At 44.7% G+C, this 20,684-nt stretch overlaps 2 protein-coding genes across 4 annotated transcripts in view; one reads left to right on the top strand and one right to left on the bottom strand.

Annotated features, from left to right (window-relative positions):
* LOC103398040 (rapamycin-insensitive companion of mTOR) overlaps window positions 1–11,910 on the top strand; it is a 22,127-nt gene extending 10,217 nt beyond the window's left edge. The window contains exons 19-38 of one of the 3 annotated variants that reach the window (XM_025053120.1): window positions 641–687; window positions 773–908; window positions 999–1,198; window positions 1,286–1,412; window positions 2,789–2,953; window positions 3,252–3,328; window positions 3,446–3,524; window positions 3,616–3,725; window positions 3,894–3,981; window positions 4,238–4,330; window positions 4,419–4,525; window positions 5,352–5,581; window positions 5,669–6,743; window positions 6,885–6,968; window positions 7,980–8,284; window positions 8,755–8,958; window positions 9,043–9,195; window positions 9,698–9,821; window positions 9,915–10,053; window positions 10,337–11,910. In XM_025053120.1, coding sequence (XP_024908888.1) covers window positions 641–687; window positions 773–908; window positions 999–1,198; window positions 1,286–1,412; window positions 2,789–2,953; window positions 3,252–3,328; window positions 3,446–3,524; window positions 3,616–3,725; window positions 3,894–3,981; window positions 4,238–4,330; window positions 4,419–4,525; window positions 5,352–5,581; window positions 5,669–6,743; window positions 6,885–6,968; window positions 7,980–8,284; window positions 8,755–8,958; window positions 9,043–9,195; window positions 9,698–9,821; window positions 9,915–10,053; window positions 10,337–10,417 — 3,624 coding nt within the window. In that variant the 3' untranslated portion in view covers window positions 10,418–11,910. Of the gene's footprint in view, window positions 1–640; window positions 688–772; window positions 909–998; window positions 1,199–1,285; window positions 1,413–2,788; window positions 2,954–3,251; window positions 3,329–3,445; window positions 3,525–3,615; window positions 3,726–3,893; window positions 3,982–4,237; window positions 4,331–4,418; window positions 4,526–5,351; window positions 5,582–5,668; window positions 6,744–6,884; window positions 6,969–7,976; window positions 8,285–8,754; window positions 8,959–9,042; window positions 9,196–9,697; window positions 9,822–9,914; window positions 10,054–10,336 lie in introns of all 3 variants that reach the window. The other 2 variants (XM_025053119.1, XM_008336528.3) reach the window with 2 other exon arrangements.
* A 556-nt stretch (window positions 11,911–12,466) lies between these two features.
* Window positions 12,467–20,684, bottom strand: part of LOC103398039 (NPC1-like intracellular cholesterol transporter 1) — a 12,031-nt gene continuing 3,813 nt past the window's right edge. Inside the window, exons 4-21 of the mRNA XM_008336527.3 lie at window positions 20,381–20,674; window positions 20,084–20,307; window positions 19,876–19,976; window positions 19,628–19,800; window positions 19,390–19,518; window positions 18,811–18,993; window positions 17,990–18,104; window positions 17,646–17,905; window positions 17,458–17,547; window positions 17,132–17,322; window positions 15,644–15,771; window positions 15,430–15,559; window positions 15,291–15,346; window positions 14,401–14,551; window positions 14,082–14,313; window positions 13,879–13,992; window positions 13,209–13,371; window positions 12,467–13,048 (exon numbers count right to left, since the gene is read on the bottom strand). Of these exons, the coding sequence (XP_008334749.1) occupies window positions 12,834–13,048; window positions 13,209–13,371; window positions 13,879–13,992; window positions 14,082–14,313; window positions 14,401–14,551; window positions 15,291–15,346; window positions 15,430–15,559; window positions 15,644–15,771; window positions 17,132–17,322; window positions 17,458–17,547; window positions 17,646–17,905; window positions 17,990–18,104; window positions 18,811–18,993; window positions 19,390–19,518; window positions 19,628–19,800; window positions 19,876–19,976; window positions 20,084–20,307; window positions 20,381–20,674 (2,949 nt within the window). The 3' untranslated portion in view covers window positions 12,467–12,833. The remainder of the gene's footprint in view (window positions 13,049–13,208; window positions 13,372–13,878; window positions 13,993–14,081; window positions 14,314–14,400; window positions 14,552–15,290; window positions 15,347–15,429; window positions 15,560–15,643; window positions 15,772–17,131; window positions 17,323–17,457; window positions 17,548–17,645; window positions 17,906–17,989; window positions 18,105–18,810; window positions 18,994–19,389; window positions 19,519–19,627; window positions 19,801–19,875; window positions 19,977–20,083; window positions 20,308–20,380; window positions 20,675–20,684) is intronic.

Raw genomic sequence — 20,684 nt, 5'->3', positions numbered from 1 at the left:
CGCTCGCTCTTTGCTCGACGATCCATAGCTCGAGTCTTTCCTCCAACTCCGGCCACCTCGCCTTATGTCCGCGGAAACTCAGCTGAGTCTTCTTCACCTGTCGGAGCTCGTTCTCCAGCTTCCTCCACTTGCGAACCATCGACTCGTTTATTTTATATTCTCTCGCTCGATTCCCATGTTCCTCGGCGTAGCTGATAGCCTGCAGTTTAAAGCGAGCTTCATAAGCCTGTCTCTTTGCCATTTTCAGGGTTGTTAAAACAGCAATGTTCTGCATAAAGCACATACCTGTTCTTTTATACACAATCCACGCCCACACATCCCCTCTTTAACGTTCTCATGTTCTCTACCACGTCCTCCTCAAGGTGGTCTCTATCACGTTCGCCTTACAACACACACATAGGGCGCACTGCACTATAGGGCGCACCGCACATTTTGAAAAAAATCTAAGTCGTTTATATGCGCCTTATGGTCGTGAAAATACGGTAATGTATTTTTTTAATATTTATATATATTTTTAAAATATTTAAATATTTTTTATTATTTTAAAATTATTTTTATATTTTTTTGTAATGAATTTTATTGTATTTTTTTCCTGCTTAAATCCTGATCACGTTTTTTTTTTTCTCCCCGCATCAAATAGTGGCCAAACGTAAACCTCAGAAACAACAAAGACGAACAAATGCACAGGTACGAAACCTTCAAATCACAAATTGTCAGAAACCTACAGGTCATTTTTGGTAATGTGATTTTTTTTTTTTTTTTTGTGACGCAGGTTTGTGCGGAGGCTGCTGTACTTTTATAAGCCCAGCAGTAAACTGTACGCAGGGCTAGCATTGGATCACGCCAAGGCAAGACAGCTGACCGTCGTCGGGTGTCAGTTTATGGAGTTCCTCATGGACTCGGATGAGGTGAGGTCCTGATTCCTGCCTGTGTTTCGGTCTGTTTTTGTTCATTAATAAAAATTAAATTTTTTAATTTTTGTTTGTCCTCTCCTTCAGGACGGTCAAGGTTACCTGGAAGACCTGGTTAGGGACATGGTGTCCTGGCTGTCCCTGTCCTCGGGACTGAAGCCGGAGCGCTCTCTGCAGAGTAACGGCCTGGTGGTCACCCTCAGCCAACACTACTTCCTCTTCCTGGGGACGCTCTCTGCTCACCCGCAGGGGGTCAAACTGCTGGAGAAATGTGGCCTGTTTCAGTGGTGGGTGATCGAAAAAAAAAAAATCAGACCCCGGTTCGATAAAAGTTTGTTGTTTTTTAAAATGCACGGTTTAATCGGTCTCTGCAGCCTGCTGAGTCTCTGCTCTGTGAAGAACCAGGACGCCGTGCTCAAACTCGCCGTGACCACGTTGGACTACAGCAGAGATGGACTGGCCAGAGTCATCCTGTCTAAGATCCTGACCGCTGCTACTGATGTAAGGCTACAAACACACACGAAAACAAACACAAGAGTACAGTTGGTATACATTGGTCCCTTGTTTACCGCGGTAGATAGGTTCCAAGGCCCTGCTGCGAGTACCAAATTTCCGCGAAGTAGCGACGCCGTATTTATGCGCATTAAAATGATGATGAGGAAGGTGACGATGACTTTTACTTTTACCTCTCTCCAGAGGGTGGTGCCGTTTTTTGGGGGCACCTCTTCCACAGTTTCTGAAAGGTGTATCCGTCAGTAGTAGTAGCAGGAACCAGCGTTTTTTTTGCGAGGCTGCAGAAACATTGAGATCGGCAGTTGCTTCCGCTGTTTTTTTTTTTCCAGTCGAAGACTAGCTTGCTAGCTAGCAAGACATCGTCGTGTTTTTGTTTTTTTTTTTGCAAAATTGGATCGATCGAACCGTATCGTCGTCCCATTTCTGTGATATCTCTCGTGGAGCCAAATCCGTAATACAGTATATTTTATATATACAGTTTTCAAAAACCCGCAAATCTGCGATAGATGAACTGCAAAATAGCGAGGGACTACTGTATCCCGTATTTTCCAGGACTATAAGCTGCTACTTTTTTCCCACGCTTTGAACCGTGCGGCTTATACAAAGGTGCGGCTTTTCCATGGATTTTTCTTCTTCAGCCACCAGGGGGTGTTCTAGCAGTAAGTGCAAAAATGAGACAGACAGCGGAAGTCGGTGCAAAGAAGAACACGCTAGTTTTTTTTTTAGCACTTGCAACACAACGCGCATGACACCAAATTATTTTCACACCCTCCATCCCCTCATTGTGGAAAACACACGAAGAAGTTTGTATGATTTATCGGCGGCTTATATATGTAAATTTATAGTTTTTTGTTTTAAAAAAGGTAGTGGGTGCGGCTTATATTCAGGTGTGCTATATAGTCAGAAAAATACGGTAATAATAGTAATGTCTGTGGTGTCTGCAGTTAAAGAATCGTGCGATGCGTATCACGATACATTGGGGACAATACGATATATCGTGATATACTGTGGCACTACGATACATTGAGGTTTTTACGTTTATAATCACTGAATAAAAATGAGCCGCTAGCATGAATGTTCGACTCGTAATTGTTAGCAAAAAAATTTTAAAAATAATTAATAAAATAAATACTACAGTCCTATATATTATATTTATCCCATATTTGGGAAATTGTTGCAATAATAGGCTGCACCTAGCGTGTGGTTCCTCTGGGAATCGAACCCAGGACTTCCGAGGCAGGCACGCTAAACACTACCCTATGGAACTGGTACAGGACCACCTGGTCCAGATCTAGTATCTAATATTGTTGTTGTTGGTGACGTTTTTTTCTTCTTCTTTTTCCCACAATGCCTGGCGGGTGCAGACGTGCAGACTGTACGCCACCAAACATCTGCGCGTGCTGCTGCGTGCCGGCGTGGACTTCTTCAGCAGCTGGGGCATGGAGCTGCTGGTCACACAGCTGCACGACCACAGCAAGGCCGTGTCCATGGAGGCGCTGGACATACTGGACGAGGCCTGTGAGGACAAGGTGAGGGGAGGGGGGGGGCAGCCGGGTCACTACAAAACACAGAGCAGCGGTTGAGGAAGCGGACTTGGGTCTGGAGGGTTTCAGGTTTGAGTACACCGGCTGTAAAAGTTGCCGCTGAGGTGCTCTGAGAACAGCACCGTCCCCAGTCACTGATCATCGGGTGCGTCAGCTGCCCCCTAATGGTGATGGGTGAAAATGCATCCAGTTTTTTTTTTTTGCTAGAAAAGTCAGATCTGTGTGAGAAAACGCAACGAACAACAAAGAAAATTGCAAGTAATTGATGTTTGCTGCTTCACAGGCAAACCTTCACGCTCTCATCCAGTTAAAACCAGCTCTGTCCCATCTGGGAGACAAAGGCCTGCTGCTGCTTCTCAGGTTAGAATTTTTTTTTTTTTTAATTTTTAAGTTTTTCTCGTCATGTTTACAAAATTTTAACATTGATCTTCATTCTGTCTTTTTTTTTTTTTTTTTTTCCCCGTCTCTGCTCTTTAGGTTCCTGTCCATCCCTAAAGGTTTCTCCTACCTCAACGAGAGAGGTTACGTCAGCAAGCAGCTGGACAAATGGCAAAAGGTAGGGAAAAGAAAACGGACACATTTTTAAAAATATTATTTTGATATGATTTCATTTACAACGTGACTTTTGTCTCCTGATCCGTTCGAAGGAATATAACCTGAAGTACGTGGACCTGATAGAGGAGCAGCTCAACGAAGCTCTGACCACCTACAGAAAACCCGTGGATGGAGACAACTACGTCAGACGCAGCAACCAAAGGTGGAGACAGTGAACAGGAATTTTTTTTTTTTTTACACGATTGTACTGCAAATATATGATTACGAGTTGTGTTTTTAAATATTTTTAAATTTTTAAAAGTTTTTAATTTTTTTTTAATTTTTCAAATTTTTTTAATTTTTCAAATTGTTTTAAATTTCTGGTTCGTAGGTTACAAAGGCCAAACGTCTACCTTCCTGTTCACTTGTATGGTCAGCTGGTCCATGACAAGACAGGCTGCCATCTGCTGGAAGCCCAGGTAAAATAAAAATAAAAAGTTTGCAGTTTTTTTTTTGTCAAATATATGTTTGGTCAGGAGTGAGGTTTACTGCAAATATAAAAGATCGTCAAGTTCTGGAAACAACTGCAACCTGTTGTGGTTCCCAAGGTGGGGGGCTTGGAGCTTCTTAAGGGAGGGCGCCGCAGGGCAAATTAATTTCAACTTAAATTTATTTAACTTTCGGGAAATTGCACTCATTTTTAATTTCATTTTACATTTTTTTTTTCCCGATCAGAGCGTGGTGCCCGACCTCAGCTACACAGTTCGTTCCCCGATGCTGGACACCTGGGAGGGCATCAAGCAGCTGAAGGCGTCTCTCTGGGCACTGGTGAGTTACGCCGGAGCCGGAACACCGGTGTTCCCGCTGCTACAAAGAGCTTCGCTCATGTGTCGACTGTTCTGTTGTTCTCCCCCAGGCCAACATCGGCTCCTCGAACTGGGGTCTGAACCTCTTGCAGGAGGAGAACGTCATCCCCGACATCATCACCTTAGCACAGCACTGTGAGGTTCTGTCAGTACGAGGGTGAGTTTGTTTTTTTTTCTTTTTTTTTTTAATACTTTATTGCCCAGATTCCCACATTTGATTGGTTGCACATTTAAATCACGTCAGACGAAAATATTAATTAGGCAAATTAATTAGATTGACATTTTTCAAACATTTGAACACATTAGCCAAGTGTTGTACACTGTATTTACAATTCCACCATCAACCCAACCAGAAATACATAGTTAAAAATATATATATTAATATATATATATTTTATGTAAATTAATTATGATTTATGTAATTAGTCACGATTAAATGTGATAATTTTTTTTCCTCCTCATATTTAGGGATGTTCATTTATCTCGATTAATCACGATTAATTATCTTTTTTTTTCGGTAATATTTAGGGATGTGGATTTATCTCGATTAATCGTGAATAATGTGATTAATCACCATTAATTGTTATCATTTTCTTTTTTTCTGGTTATATTTAGGGATGTTGATTAATCACGATTAATTGTAATCATTTTCTTCTGTTTTTCCCCGGTAATATTTAGGCATGATGATTTATCATGATTAATCGTGATTGATTAGATTAATCACGATTAATTGCAATCCTTTATTTTTCCTCCATGTTTAAGGATGTTGATATGTCTCGATTAATCGTGATTGATGTGATTAATCACGATTAATTGTTATCATTTTGTTTCCCCTCTCATGCTTAGAGATTTCAATTTATCTCGATTGATTAATCGTGATTAATCATGACTAATCCACAGTTGTACCTAATTGGATTAAAAATGTAATCGGTTGAACAACAGATTGTCGGTTGTTTATGACCCAAGTGCGTCTCCCTCCGCAGGACGTCGGTGTACGTGCTGGGCGTCATATCGAAGACCCGGCAGGGCTGCGAGGTGCTCAAACATTACGGGTGGGATGCCGTCCGACATAGTCGCAGGACGCTGTGGCCCGTCACTCAGGACGAGGTTGATGCCCAGCTGACATCTGAACTCTCCTCCGTGCCGAGCACGCTCAGCCTGAACTCTGAGTCCACCGGCTCACGTCACAACAGCGAGAGCGAATCGCAGCCCAGTACGTAAGACGTTCTCCTAGTCGTTGACTCCGTCCGTCTGCCGCTGTGGTTCTCATCCTTTTTTTTTTTTTTCCTTACTCTTTCAGACATGTACATCATGGACGACGACAAGTGTGACGTTCTGGACCAATCCGATGAGTCCTCCATCTATCTGCACCCTAAACCTGTCAAAGACCGCAGCCCCTTCACCATCCTGGCCTCCACGCGCTTCGTGCGCACCCGTTTCCTGAACTCGCTCTCTCTTCCCAGCAAAAAACTGCGATCTACCAGTGACCCCAAGACGCCGTCCGGATCCCACACCCCTACGGATTTCAAGACCGGGAGCATGAGGCGGAACAGGACGGTGACCGAACCCTCAATTTACAGCACGACCCAGGGGGACGTCTTTACCCCCATCTTCAATGGCAGAGGCATGCCCAAGAGTCCCACGGTCAGCGTGGAGACGTCTTTTGTCGGGAACCGGGGGAATTCTGAGGAGCACCTTGTGGATGGGCGACTGGTGAGGGGAGGGGGGTCCGGCTTTGCTCTGAGTGTCCTTGCAGGGCAGGGGCCTGTGGAACACCCCGGCCGGGAGAAGGAGCAGAGCGGCGGCCCCTCCTCCGGCGGCGGAGGGAGCGGAGGAGGCGTCACCGGCGGCAGTCAGTTCAAAAGCCGCAGCCAGAGCTTTAACACAGACACCACGACTAGTGGTATCAGTTCCATGAGCTCTAGTCCGTCTCGGGAAACGGTGGGGAACCCGGAGCACCCCGAGCCCGAACCGGATTCCTCAGACTGCGTGAGCCTCAACACGGTGGTGTCGGCCAAGACTGTCAAAACCTTTTCTTCCCTCACGCCGCAGCCCCAGTCCAACTACATGTCCATGTCCAAGTCTTCCGCCGTCTTTTTGGTACCGCCCGGCTCCTCGCACACACTCCCCCGCCGGGCCCAATCGCTCAAGTCCCCATCGGTGACCACCATCAAGAGCCTGGCGGACTGCAGCTTCATGTACACCAGTCCCAGAGACGCCCTGGGCTACGCCACCCTGAAGAGGCTGCAGCAACAGAGGATACACCCGTCTTTGTCCCACAGTGAGGCGCTAGCTTCACCGGCCAAAGACGTGCTCTTCACCGACACCATCACTATGAAGACCGGCAGCCTGGACTCCAGGTTAACACCTCGCAGGTAATTCAGCCACTGGCCTCAAGGGGGTGTGATCTCAGACCCACATTGTGTCCGGTCACTGTTTCTGCCTCAGTTCAGCGTTGGCACTGACAGGTGTCGCTGTGTTTCTCTTTTTTGTGCAACTCCTGCTGCGTTTGGCAGGATATCGGACAGGAGGGGAACTTGTCCCGAGACCGGAGTCCCGAATCCTTGCCGCAGGCTGTCCAGAACTTTCGGGCCGTGGTGGGTTGACTGACCCCTCGTCCTCCTAAGTAGACGCGTTGCTTTTAGCCTCGCTTTGAGTCAATCGTTGCTTTAGCCATAAAAGCTAGTCGTGGTGTTAATTTACTCCTGGTAGTGCAGTAGTCTGAGAATTCCCAAGTGTTTCCCAGTAGTTGACAGTCGGACCCCCTTGACCTTTGACCTGTGACCTCATCAAGATATCAACGATTGATAGATCGGCTCTTGTGTTGAAATGACAACGTTTGAATCAGTAGCGGTGAACTCATCGATTTGTTGACCTGACAATTAGGAGCAACGAACGTGTTTTTTTAGTAGCGCAAATACATTTCTCTAATTATCTATTATCGGTGGAACTATTTTGGAGGCAGTTCAAAAATCTAGTGTCAGGAAAACTGTCCGTCAGACTCCGAGCTGTGGTTCTAAGACGTCATCAGGTCATTCCTAGATCTGAGGGTTTCCAACCGCCGGTCTGGGGACCGGTGCCGGTCCGTAGGTCAATTGGTGCAACAGGTCAAAGGTCATTCAGACTCTGATACTCACAGACAAGAGTCTAAAGGATGTTTTATTTTGAAAATGTCATGAGCCTTCAACCGATAGCACAGTAGCCGCCACCGCACTGCCACCGTGTCACTGATCTTCACTCTCACTGCATTTAGTTGTCCGTTGACAACAGCTCCAGTGACACAGTCGCTGTTCGGAAGCCGTCAGAACAACAAGGTGAGACGTTTACGGATATTCGATCGCGTGACCTGAGGGAAGGAATGCAAAACCATTAGCTTCCTCGTAGGTTCTGTCTAAGGTGGTTCTCAGTTTTCACTCATCCAGGTCAAACCTCCTCACAGGGTAAATACCGGAATGTTTCTTTACTGATCTGTTGGGAGTTCCCCCTACAGGAACTGTACTACCGCTTCAGTGTCTCGGGCTGTGTTTGTCTCCCCCTGGTGTCAGGGTTTGTGGAACATGATAGGTGTGGTTCTCACTCAACACTTCTCTGTGCTTTCATCCCACATTTCCCTCCCCCCGGCTCCTCTCACATTCCTCTCCTCTTGCTCTGTCCAGGTTTCTCAAAGCGCTCAGCTTTGCCTCCCTGGACAAGGAGGAGCTCCTCAGTCCCATCAACCAAAGCACGCTGCACCGCTGCTCCTCTGTGCGCTCCATGGTCTCCAGCGCCACCTTTGGGTGCCAGGACGATTACATTGGCCTGGCGTTGCCCATGGACATCAACGACATGTTCCACATCAGAGACATGTCCTACTTTCAGCAGAGGATCAGTCCGCCATCGGAGGAGCGGAAACGCTTCCTGTTTGGCGACGGAGACGGTGAGGAGTGCTTAGTGTTGCCACCTGACGTTTTTATTAGTGATGTCCGATAATATTGTCCGACCGATATTATCAGCCAGATATTAGCATAATTGCATAATTTCTGTAAGAATATGGTTGTATATATATATATATATATTTATATATATATATATTTATATATATATATATATATTTATATATATATATATATATTTATATATATATATATTTATATATATATATATATATAAATATATATATATATATATAAATATATATATATATATATATTTATATATATATATATATATAAATATATATATATATATATAAATATATATATATATAAATATATATATATATATATAAATCAGTATTTTGGACAATATCGGCGGATCGCATATCGGCAAAAAAGTCATTATCGGACATCCCTAATATTTTCTTTATTACTACCTTTCTTTGATGCTCACACCCATGTCTCTGTGCAGGGGACCGTCCTGTTCCGGTCCTGAAGCAGCAGTTCAGCATCACAGAGCTGATCGCGTGCCGAGGCGAGGGTCAGAACCACATGGTGGGCTCGGAGGAGACCGGACTGCAGGAACATTGTGAAGAAAACTGCCTGTACTGTGTGGGGGCCTCTGTTCTGGGGTACCCCACTCAACCACAGCTGAACAGCACACACCCCCGGACGGGTGGGTCTACACACACACACACACACACACACCGCTAACCTGACTTTCCGAAATGTTAAAAAAAAATTTTTTTTGGTCCGACAGACTACGTGGACTTTCCGTCCTGGGGGGGCCAGAGCGGCCATCGTCTGGAGGTCATGCCTCAGTCCAAGTTCTCGGGGGTGTCGGGCTGCAGCGACGCCGCGGTGTCGCAGGGTTCGATCTGCAGCACACCCACACCGGCGGACATCGTCATTGGTAGGTTCAACTCACACCTGAAGCTGAATCCGAATCCGAAATCTGAATTATAACATCAATGCTCCAGATCAGTGGTTCTCAAACTGTGGTACGCGAGAGAAAATTCATCTTTTCACATTTACATTTTCAATTGAATAAATCTGAAACAATTAATACGACATCTAGAAAAAAGCGCGTAGCTACTTGTGAGATTACGAAAGAGGAAGCTAACAGCTAATATATGCGAACGTCTGTCATCGTGGTGGTACTTGGAGAGATCAATGTTTTCTCAGGTGGTACAGGAGTGTAAAAAAGTTTGAGAACCAGCTCTGAATTGTAAATTACTTTTGCGCCCCTTAGTGGTCTGCAAGAGGATATGATTCTTAGCCATACATTTAAAGGAAGTGGATTTCGGTTTGTCTCCGGACATTTTGACTGACCCCTAACACTGTTCCATAAACGCCGACAACGATGGAAAAAATGTTTACGAATTTTTTACGACTCTGTTTTGCGTCTCCCTCAGACGGAAAAGCGATATCGGAGGACGGCCCCGCCTCCCGAGTGCTGCTGAGGAAGGAGGTCCTCCGACTTATCATCAATCTCAGTTCCTCCGTGGGAACCAAAGGTCACGAAACAGGACTGCTGACGTAAAAAAAAAACCTTTCTCCTTACGTAAAACTTTAACCTACTATCACCGATAACAGCAGCGCTGCATTTTAACCCCGTTTGTCTCCTTTCAGGATAAAGGAGAAGTTTTCTTACGCCTTTGATGACATCTGCCTGTACTCCGAGGTATCACACCTCTTGGCCCACTGCATGTTTCGCTTGACGTCCAGGCGTTTCATACAGGAGCTCTTCCAGGACGTGCAATTCATGCCAGTAAGTGACATCGCAATATATCTCAATATATCATATTGTTGCCCCCTGTATCGCGATACGTATCGTATCCCTATATCAGTGTTTGCCACTAGTTTTCTGGGCGACCCATATTTTTTAAAAATCGCAAACTTTCGACGACTCAAGTCAATAGAAATTATTCGTAAACCCCTGGGAAACGTGATGCGACACAACCCCCCAAAAAAATAATTAAAAAAAAAATTCTTGAGACCTACCTGAGTTTTTTTTTGGGTTGCACTTTAATTTAATTTTTTTTTTTTTTTAGATGTACGAGGAAGCAGAGGCGATCTTGACGAAGCCACCAAAACATGTCCAGGAGGATGCTGACCCGGTGACCGAGTCCTGATCCCTCCCTTACCCGCCTCCCCGCCTCTCCTTCCTCCCTCCCTCGGTTTAGTGATCTTTGCACAGCCCTTCTCCTGCCTCCCCTACGACCACAGAACAACCGCTAAGACTAAGCGCTTCCGTTTGGTCCAAACGGAGACCCGTGAAGATCCGGTCGCTGCTCGACTCCCCCCCCTACAGGCAGGACAAAGGAACTCCAGCGTCTGTAACCCAAACACGCCTAATGCTGTCTGAGACTTTTTTTTTTATTTTCTAACCAGGAACACGGGAGAGCACTTAACCAAATACTGTGGTCGGACTGATTTGTTCTTCTTCGTCAGTATAAATCGGATCCCGGAAACAAAGACGGGGGTTTGAAAAAAAGAAAAAAGAAGTTGGATCAAAGTTCTGTCCTTTTCTGTCATGATGAGAATACAGCATGTTGTCGCGTCGCCGCAGCAATTCCTCGAACCTCTCCAATGACGAACACTAATGAGGAATCCTGCTGTTCAGAAACAAAACAACAACAACAAAAATAATCAAGAATTCTTGGAACAGGGAGGTTCCACGAATTCTTGATTATTTTTCCCTGACCTGCGACCCGATTAGTGCTTCTGCTTCTCCTGCTTCTCGGCCACTTCCTTTTTGTATTTCCTGTATCTCTGACAATCAGACATCACTTCTGTTTGACTCCGCCCCCGACCCCTCTTACCCCGACCCCCGAAGCACGGCAACACACACTGAGTACGTGAGATTAGCATGACCTCATCCTCTACCTTTTCTGGACCTTTGCTTTGTCCCCCAGCCACCGCTTTGATATAAATGAGTGATGCGGGGGAGCGGAGGCGGGAGGGCCGCGGGGGGGCCCTCGTCCATGACTTCCTTTCCACCCGTAGTACTACTAGTCCCCTGGTGGACTTTTGGAGGCGCCGGACTCCGCCTTCTCACCCACGCGCTTCGCCCTCTGCCGCATGCACGACCTAGCATGTCAAATGTGGAACATCGCCCCCGGCGCGTTTCCCTTCCGTCTCTTGGACTTGCGAACCCCCCCCCCCAATGCAATATCACTGTCAGTCTGTGGGTGGCGTGGTGGACAGAGAGAGAGAGAGCTAGAGCGTGGATTCCCAGGGAAACGCTCGTTTCCATCGGCTTGTATTTTTTTTTTATTTTGTTTTTTTTTTGCTCTAATGCTGCTACGAAAAAAAAAAGACTCAGAGAGAGGGTTTATAGATCAGCTGAGTGATGATGTCAGAGCAGATCTATTTATTATGTCTGTACCATAGAGTGAGCTCGACCAGAGAAGAAAAAAAGGTTATTTATATTTTTTCCTCGAGACTGTATTATAATTTAATTTGGGTTTTTTTTGGTTTTTTTGTTGTTGTTTTTTTTCTTTTCTGCCTGAATCGTGTTTTCCCTTGTTAATGTGTACAGTATGTTTTCCGGGCGTCGACCCAGAGAAACGTACAATCCTATCAAAAGGGATACATTGTTAATAAAACTAAATTTGAAAACCAAGTATCGGATTGGTTTAAAATGTTTGACAGCGGCCCTTCGTTTATGAGGAAACTTAATTTTCACGAAGTAGTGACACCATATTTATGCGCAGTAAAATGATGATGACTTTTACCGTGCGGCCGATGATTGATTTTACGTCTCTCCACAGGGTGGTGCCATTTCTCGGGGCACCTCTTCCACGGTTTCCGAAGGTGTATCCATAGTAGTAGTAGCAGGAACCGGCCCTTTTTTTGCGAGGCTGCAAAAACATTGCGATCGGCAGTTGCTTTTGTTGCTTCTTTTTCCCAGTCGAAGACTAGCCCGTAGGCAGTCACGACGTCGTCGATTTTGTCGCAAAATTTTGTCGCGAAATTGGACCGATCGATGCGGTTTTCAAAAACCATCGTGAATCTGCAAAAGATGAACTGCGATATCACGAGGGACTACTGTAAAATTTTTTTTTTTTCGGAATTGTGGAAATATTTTTACTCAGAAGTTCTCATGTTGATACATAATTTTTTTTTTTTATCAAAAATTTTTTTTTTTTACAAGTCACAAACACAAATTTGACAACGTGTTATTAATAAGAATATTTATTCGTATAATAAAAATATTTTGAGTGATTGCACATTTTATCAACTATCAGGTGAAGTGCTGGAGTGCGTTTCATGAAATCACCTGAAACGGTGCAAGTTTAAAGGTTCCACCTTAAAAAAAAAAAAAAGAAATCACTTAAAAAAAATAAAAAATAATTCTAGAACATTTGTTCTCTTTCTCGCCGGAGTCTCTCTTCGTGCTATTGCATTGTTCAGAAATATTGCACAACTCTGAGTTGATGGTTGTTGTCGACGGTCCTTGAAGTCCGTCTGCGGCGGAGTTGCCGCCGTCTGTTTCCAGTTTGTCAGGTAGGTAAAACTCGCCGTCAACCGTTCTTGCATAGCCTCTCATAAACGGTCAACTCTCTCCTCGGCGTCCGCGATCGAACTCGCGTTCGTGTCTTTCGCGGCAAACGGATTACCGTTGGACTCCGCCTCCTCTTTCGCGTCGCTGGCTCGGTAGGCCATGTTGTCGTAGACGTGTCTCTGCGGCTCCGGCTCCTGATTGGCCTTCTGTTTCTCCAGCTGCTGCTGCAGCAGAACCGCCTTGTTGACACCGGGACCTGACGTAACGAGAGAGGAAAAAAAACACCATATTTGATAATAATAATAGTTATACTCCACTAGGTGGCAGCAGATGGCTATAAAAAAAGTATCGGCGTCTTTCTTCAATTCGTGCGAGTTTATCATTATTTTTAACTAAATTGCCGACGGTTCCGATACCGAAGTAGCTGAGCAGCACGGGGAGGAATATGAGTCCGTGGGCCATTCCCAACAGCGTGATGACGAGGTTCAGTCGGAAGAAGAAAATCTGGATCAGCTGGGCTTTGGCTAGCGCTAGCACCAGGATCCCCGGGAGGTTGGTCATCGCAACGCCGGCAAAAACCTGGGGAATGAAAAGAACTGAAATTTATGTTTAGCATTTCTTTAAGGTGGAAGGAAGGAAGGAAGTTTCTTAAGGAAAAATGTTTAAGGAAAAACCGAAAAAAAAAATTGACTTGCTTTACTTCACAAATACTTAGCTAATTCAAATAAAACTGTACGAAAAAAAACCCTGGGTTAATGTAAGAATTTGAATTTAAAACTAAAAATATAGCAATTAAAGATGAAGGACGATATAAACTAAATATAAAATATATGCTAGCGGCTTTCAATACGAGATCAGCGGCACCCTTGAGGGTCCACAGAAGAAATGTCGCACAATTTTTTTGTTGATTTTACACTGTGTGTAATTTGAATATTAAATAAAAATTATACAGAAAAAATATATAAAATATAAAATATATTGTATATATTGAAATATTTGGATGTTTAGAAGAGCAATTTAGATTTTTTTTTTTATAGTTTATGAAGTTACTTTGTACTCAACGAGCGCAGTACTTCAAGTACTTACGGCACTGCCCATGTTGGCCGTGGCCTCCATAGCCCGTTCTACGCGGGTCCTCCTGGTGCTAAGGGCGAACGATCTCGTCATGTGCGACACGAACTCCACGGAGATTCCCACCGCCTGCACGCAGGACACACAGTATGTGACGTACAGTATTGTGTACCTTTTATATTTGGAATGCAGTACTGTAATCGAGATGATCGCCCCACCGTGACCAAGTTGATGAGCGCCACGGCGTTGTAGTCAATGCTCCACAAGGTCATGACCCCCACAGTGTCCACGACGATCATGACGATGGTCAGCAGGTTGAGCAGCCCGGAGCGGATGTCCAGGCCCAGCAGGAGGCAGCACACCACGAACGTGGGCAGCAGACACAGGGAGATGTTGAAGAGGCCCTCGGGTACGATGGTTAGGTACTGCTCGTAGAACACGTTGGTTAGCCTGCGACAGAGCGAGAGGAGACGAGGCGGTCAGAAGAACAACTTCACCCTTGCGAGTCCACGGATCTTGCGGGCGCGAGCTACGTACGTGTATGGGAAGACCTCGAAGTCGGGGGAGGTGCCCGGTATTTGCCTCATGCTCCGGGTGATGTTGAGGGCCAGTTCTCTGGACTTGATCAGTGCAGCCGTGAACTCCTGGGAGTTGGTCAGAGGAGTGTGGTACGCCATGAAGCGGGAGGCTGCGAAGACGGGATGTTGGATGTCAAAGGTTAACGATGTATGGATGGATGGATGGATGGACGGACGGACAGACGGATGGATGGATGGATGGATGTTTACCGAACTACAATTCTCTTCATCGAATCCTTTACCCGCAACTCTTTTCTTTCATGTGCTACAGTTCTTTACTTCATCTACCAGTAGATCGCAATTACACAATCACAAAAATAAAATTCTATACTGTGTAATACTAACCATATACTGTAAGACAACTACACATAATTACTGCAATCAGTACCCAAACATAATTAGAGAAGTGTCGTCTCGTCGGCCAGATGTTAGCATAATTATGTAATTTCTGTAAGAATCGTTATCGTTTTTTCCTCCGATAATGAAACCCAATAACCCAATCCCTCGGTTTTTGCAAAAAGTGCTGGAATCGCTTGTGGGTTCCTGAGATGTTTACCACAGTTTTGGGGGGAAACACGTCTGCAAATATCGATATTGATTGATATCGGAGTGTCTGAGCGATATTGGCATATCGGATATCAGAAAAAATTCAATATTGGGCATCCCTACAAATAATGTGTATATAAAGTACATTTACGTTATATTAGTAAATATATTTTAATGTTTTCAATGTAGGTCGATCACTTTAGCTCCTGTGCCAAAAAAGTGTGGACGCCCTGGTTTCGAGCGAATACCAGCGATGATTTACGCTGAGGTTGCTAGCGTAAATCCACGAAAAAAAAAAAGTACCTATAATTTCTCCGCTCCCATCTCGGACCACGGCGGTGTCGTAGGCTCCGAGACCCCTGTTCAAAGAGAGGATGAAATCAGGTTCACTGTCGTCCCGCTGCCGAGACATCGCTGCCTGTGAGCAGCCGGCGGTACGCACCCTTTGGGACACTGTAGGTCCGGCCTATTGCCCAGAAAGTCGGGGAGGAAGCGGTTGAACTTCTCAACGGTGGGTCTGAGGACGCCGTCGGGCGGAGGGGGAACACATTTCTGAAGACACAGGAAGGAGGCTGAGGGAGGACAGAGAGAGAGAGAGTCAGAGTCGGCCAGAGAAACGTCGTTGATCGCGACACCTCTGCGGCACTGCTTCTTACGTTCACTCGCGGGACAGAACTTCCCGGCGTTTGGTCCGAAGGAATACAGGCGACAGCACTTGGAGCCGGGATTCAACCAGTCAATGAAGTCGTCCACCCAGGAGTTGGAGGGAATGCCCAGGTAGGACCTGAGGTCGCGTTGTTAGGAAACAGGAAACACTCAACTTCGGAAATATTTTTGAAATTGTTAGCGTAGAATTAAATTGATTTCTGTAAATATCGGAATAGAGACACTTAAAAAAAATGTTGAGGGCAAAAAACGCACTAATAAACAGGGTCTCCTGTTAGCGATAATGCTAATTGACGTAGCTCGAGCTAACGAGAGCACACACTCGAAGCAGAAAGTACGACTCGGCTGAAACTGATGTATCCTACCGCGTTATGGTGGAAGGAGATAAGCAAAAAAAGCAAAAAAAAAAAAAACCTCAAATAGAAATGTACGTAATCCTAAAAAAAATAGCAAATGTTGTCCAATTATAAAATATAAAATTCTTTAGAATCCACAGTGCTAGCTCCTGTAGCTTGGAATCAACAATAACTACATTTCCGGTTTCGAGTCGTCTATATCGTGTAGCACAATGTTAGCATTTTTACGTTGTTTGGTTGTTTTAAAAGGTAGCGGTAAGTGCTAGCTCACCCCTACGGAGCGGACTTTTTTTTTTACCTTTAGCTGTATACAACATCGTAATTGAACTATTTTTCGGGAACGAACGGAGAACGGAAAATGACGATTAATGAGCGGGTTCGGTGAGTACGATGCGCTTAATTTATTTATTTACGTTTTAAATTATGCTAATAATGTCATACCTGACAAATTTGCGCTTAATTTTAGTGCTTAGAAAAAAAAATGTTTTTTGAGGCTTATTTTATTTAATTTAATTTTTTTACGAAAATATGAGTCATATTTTTATATCAAAAGTAAAAAAGATAAAAAATTACATTATATTATATTTATTAATTAAATTATATTTCATAGAATAAAAATTGTAAATTTCTTTTTACTTTTTTTTTTTTTAACGTATGTGTTTTCACCGCAACCGGACAACTGTTTTGTTGTTCGCAAGGAAAACGTGATAGCGATCGATCTTATCAGAAGGAAACAAATGTGGGCTGTTAATCATAATCGATCCGATTACCTCTCGTTATCGTAAGCGATAGGAATACCGTCAGGTCACGATGACCAAGAGAGACATACTTTCAGCTACTTCCTTTATGCTAACAGCTAAAGTCACAAATTCAGATCAGGAAACTCCTGCTGTCGGTGACGACAGTTTTACGGGCGTCGGTTCTCGGTCCGCGTGTTTCAACCAGATGTCGATGCTGCTGTTATCTGCTAGGTGGCATTCACGCTACACAGTTTATCATTAACTCATCTGATTGGCTAGTATGTCGTAGGTCGATACGAGGTTCAAGGATGACCCAAGGTTCAAGGATGTGTCAGTGAATATTATTAGAATGCAAAGAAAATTGCGCTCCCCCCCCACTCACTTGTCAGCATAATTGGTGGCGTACTGGATCTTCTGGGTGAGAGAGAACTGGTCGCAGCCCACGCTGGAGCAGATGCCGTCCATGCCTTCCACTGTGGTGAAGTCGTAGCCCCGCTTCGTCACAAAGTAAACAGGGGCTCCGACCTCGAAGTACTTGTACAGGTACTTGAAATAGTCCAACATGTACGAATCCTGCCATAGAAACAGAAAGGACTCAAGGACTAACAGTACGGTATACAAGACGCTAGCTACCCGAAAAATAGATTTTCCAAGTTACAAGTAAGCAAGATTTTTTTTAAATCTTTTTACTCTGTCGAGTTTACTGACCTGCGGCATGGCTAGCTCCTGATCCAGTCCGACCTTGACGTTGAACATGAGGAAGATAGAAGCGCAGAACATGAAGATGAAGGCCAACATCTGCAGAAAGGAAGTCGACACGTTGCGTCATTGACAAACACGTACAGGATCGCGGCATGAGCCGGCAGGTCAATGCGATGTTGAGGCGTTTTTTTTACCACTACGATCCGGGTGTATCTGTGCAGTAGGACGGGCGCGTAGTACTTCCTCATGAACGGCAGCAGAAAACCCTCGCTCGGCTTATGCGGAGCGGAAACTTTGACACAGCAGAACAGTTCACATCGGTTGCTGTCCTGCCGCCTCGCATCCAGCGACAGCAGTGCCACGAAGGCGGTGATCTGGAGGATGAAGTCCATGAGGACCGCCAGAGCAGCGTACAAGGCGAAGGACTTGACGGCCGGCATGGTGGACAGAGCCCCTGAAAGGACGACACGGGCAATCACATGGTATAAAAATGAGCAAGGCCTCGCCTCGTAAAGCCGAAAACAGAAAACGGTCGTACCTAAGAAGAAGCAGATGGACTCCGACAGACTGCACAGCAGCATGCTGGGAGCGACGTTTCCGAGGACGCGGCCAATCTGCTCCTCCCGTTTTTCTCCGTGCCTCCTCACGTCCCTCTGCAGGAGTGGAGATACGGCGGTCAACAGGTTCAAAGTTGTCGTTTCTACATTTCATTCCTGCAACCGCTGTGACCTTTGATTTGTTCGGGTTTTTAAACGTTTTCTTTTTTTTTTTTAATCGTGGCAAATGTCACATTTTTAACCTAACGTAAATGGAAAGCTGTTCAAAAAAAGATTTGAAATAGTTTTTGGACAAACTTTTTTTGGGAATTTTTTGGCAAAATCCAAATTTTTGGTCTGTTTTTGGTCAAAATTTTGAAATTTCGTTTTTCAAAATTTTTTTTTTTCTGCATGTTTGATATTTTTTTTGGAAAAACGTTTTGGGGATTTTTTTTGGAAAATTCCAAATTTTTGGTCTGATGTTGAAAACATTTGATGAAAATTTTTAAAAGATTATTTTTCAAAATTGTATGTTTTCTGCATGTTTCTCATCAAAATATAAAGTTTTGAAATTTTTGGGGGGAATTTTTCGGCAAAATCCAAATTATTGGTCTGATGTTGAAAAAACTTTGATTAAAATCTTTTAAAGATTATTTTTCAAAATTTGATGTTTTCTGCATGTTTCTCATCAAAATTTAGCATTTTGAATTTTTTTTTGTCAAAATCTTAACTTTACTTATCTTTTTTGGGCTTTATTTTTTAGTGTTAGGGTTAGAGGTTTTGGGTACCGCATCTTATCAACAGTTACTCTCACGATGTTCACCTGATATTCCAAGACGAAGATAAAGATGTTGTCGGCGCCTACGGCAAGAACCAGGAAAGGCACCACCTGCAGGATGACCAGTGAAGAAGGGATGCCGATCCAGGAGTAGAAGCCCATGGAGGCTAGCACAGAACAGCCCACCACCAGAATCCCACCCAGACCCACCAAGAACTTGGAGTCCACCTTGAGGAGATCAATGGAGAAAACAAATACACGATTTTCACTTGACTCGGTTAATCTTCTACTTCCGATATATACATATATATATATTTGCCTAATCAGGTTTTACTGTCAAAAACAGAAGACGGTCGTAAACATCCCTGCGGCTGCCAAGATAAGCACAATTTAACTGGCAAACACGCAGCACTTGAGTTTTCATTTTATTGCACTTGCGATAAGGACCGGTTTGACCTTCCTGAACACAATTATTTTTCTCACAGTTTTTATGTGCATCCTATTTTTTTCCATTCCATAAAGACTAGCTGTGTTCTTAAATTAATCAATCACGTACAAAATAACAGTAGCATTTTATCGCGTCAAGTTCGCGTTTCTCGGCTTATTAAGGTAGATGTTACATACCAGTATGCGTTTCCACGAAGAGTACTCCCCGAGGGCCACAGCAATGTAGACGAAGATGACAGCGTAGCTGATCATGAAGATCGGGATGTCCTCGGCGGTTGTCCGGTTAATCTCATCCTCCAAAGATCTCTGTGTCGCAGTGGTGGCGGAGCACGGAGAAGTCAAGGGTTATTTAGTTAAGGATTATTCCAATTGTATATTTGCGATATGTTGCGATAATGTTGACTTTTTTTTTTACCTCTGCCATGTACGCGAAAGTGAAATTGCTGTTCGGGCTCTTCTGGTATTCTTGAACAATTTTGAGAAATTCTTGCTCCCACTGCATGGCCACTTTAAATTTGGAGTTGTTGCGGGCGTAGTTATTGAGGGAGAAGGTAGCGATCAAAGCCTTAGCGTTTGTATAGTCGTCACCTGGTCACGAAAAAAAACAAGACGTTGTAGTAACGCTAGAACCTTCTGAGCGGAGTGAAGAAGAACGTCACTCACCCTCGTAGCCGCCCACAGCTAAGAAGGGGAAGACAGGAGCGCCGTAGTCTGCCATGCAGCTCAGATCTAAGTCGGTGATGTCCTTGAAGGAGAGGGGGGAGCTGGGGAGGGGAGTGGGGGGGAGGAAGAGGGTGGAAGTTCTAATTAAGTCACAGAAGAACCAGGAAATCCATCGTTTCTTACTGGTTCTTCACTCGGTAAACCTTACTTGAGGCAGTAGAAGAGGTGGTCCCTCCAGTCCACCTCCTTGGTCACACCCAGCTCCGTCATGTTCACCTTCTTATTGATGTTGTCCACACTGTTCTGGAAGTACTGCGGCAAACTGTTGACGGCACAGTCGCTCAGCGAGGGCTCGGATGGATTCAGCGGAGCGAAGCAGACGTCCTTCAAACTTGCCGTGCGGTTCAGGTCATCCGACCAAAACTCGATGTTCTGAATGACCAGGAATCATCGTGTTACAGTGGCCACCTTTGCAAATTTTTTTGAATATTTTCCTTTTTTTTACCTGTATTCGTTGCTGGAGCGCCAGGAGCTCCAGGATGAGGTCCTTGGATAGAACTTCGCTCAGGTTCAGTCGTCCGAACAGCAGAGAATCATAAACGTGGCCCGTTCTGTCGGGGGCCGTCAGGATCAGCTGGTTGGTCCGGAAAAATGGCCCAAAGTTCCTGTCGTGGAAGTCCTTCTCCTGACGGGCGCGGCTGTTGGGGGAGGACCACAGCTCCACTGGGTCGGTGGTGAGCTCGATGGACTTGAGGCCGGCAGAGAAAATGGCCACGATGATGGCTGAGAACAGGAGCACCTTGAATAGG

The sequence above is a fragment of the Cynoglossus semilaevis genome, chromosome Z (assembly GCF_000523025.1).
Source record: "Cynoglossus semilaevis isolate Cse_v1.0 chromosome Z, Cse_v1.0, whole genome shotgun sequence".
NCBI lineage: Eukaryota > Metazoa > Chordata > Actinopteri > Pleuronectiformes > Cynoglossidae > Cynoglossus > Cynoglossus semilaevis.
Note: the sequence above shows the minus strand (reverse complement) of the source record. Positions and strands in the feature narration are given on the sequence as shown.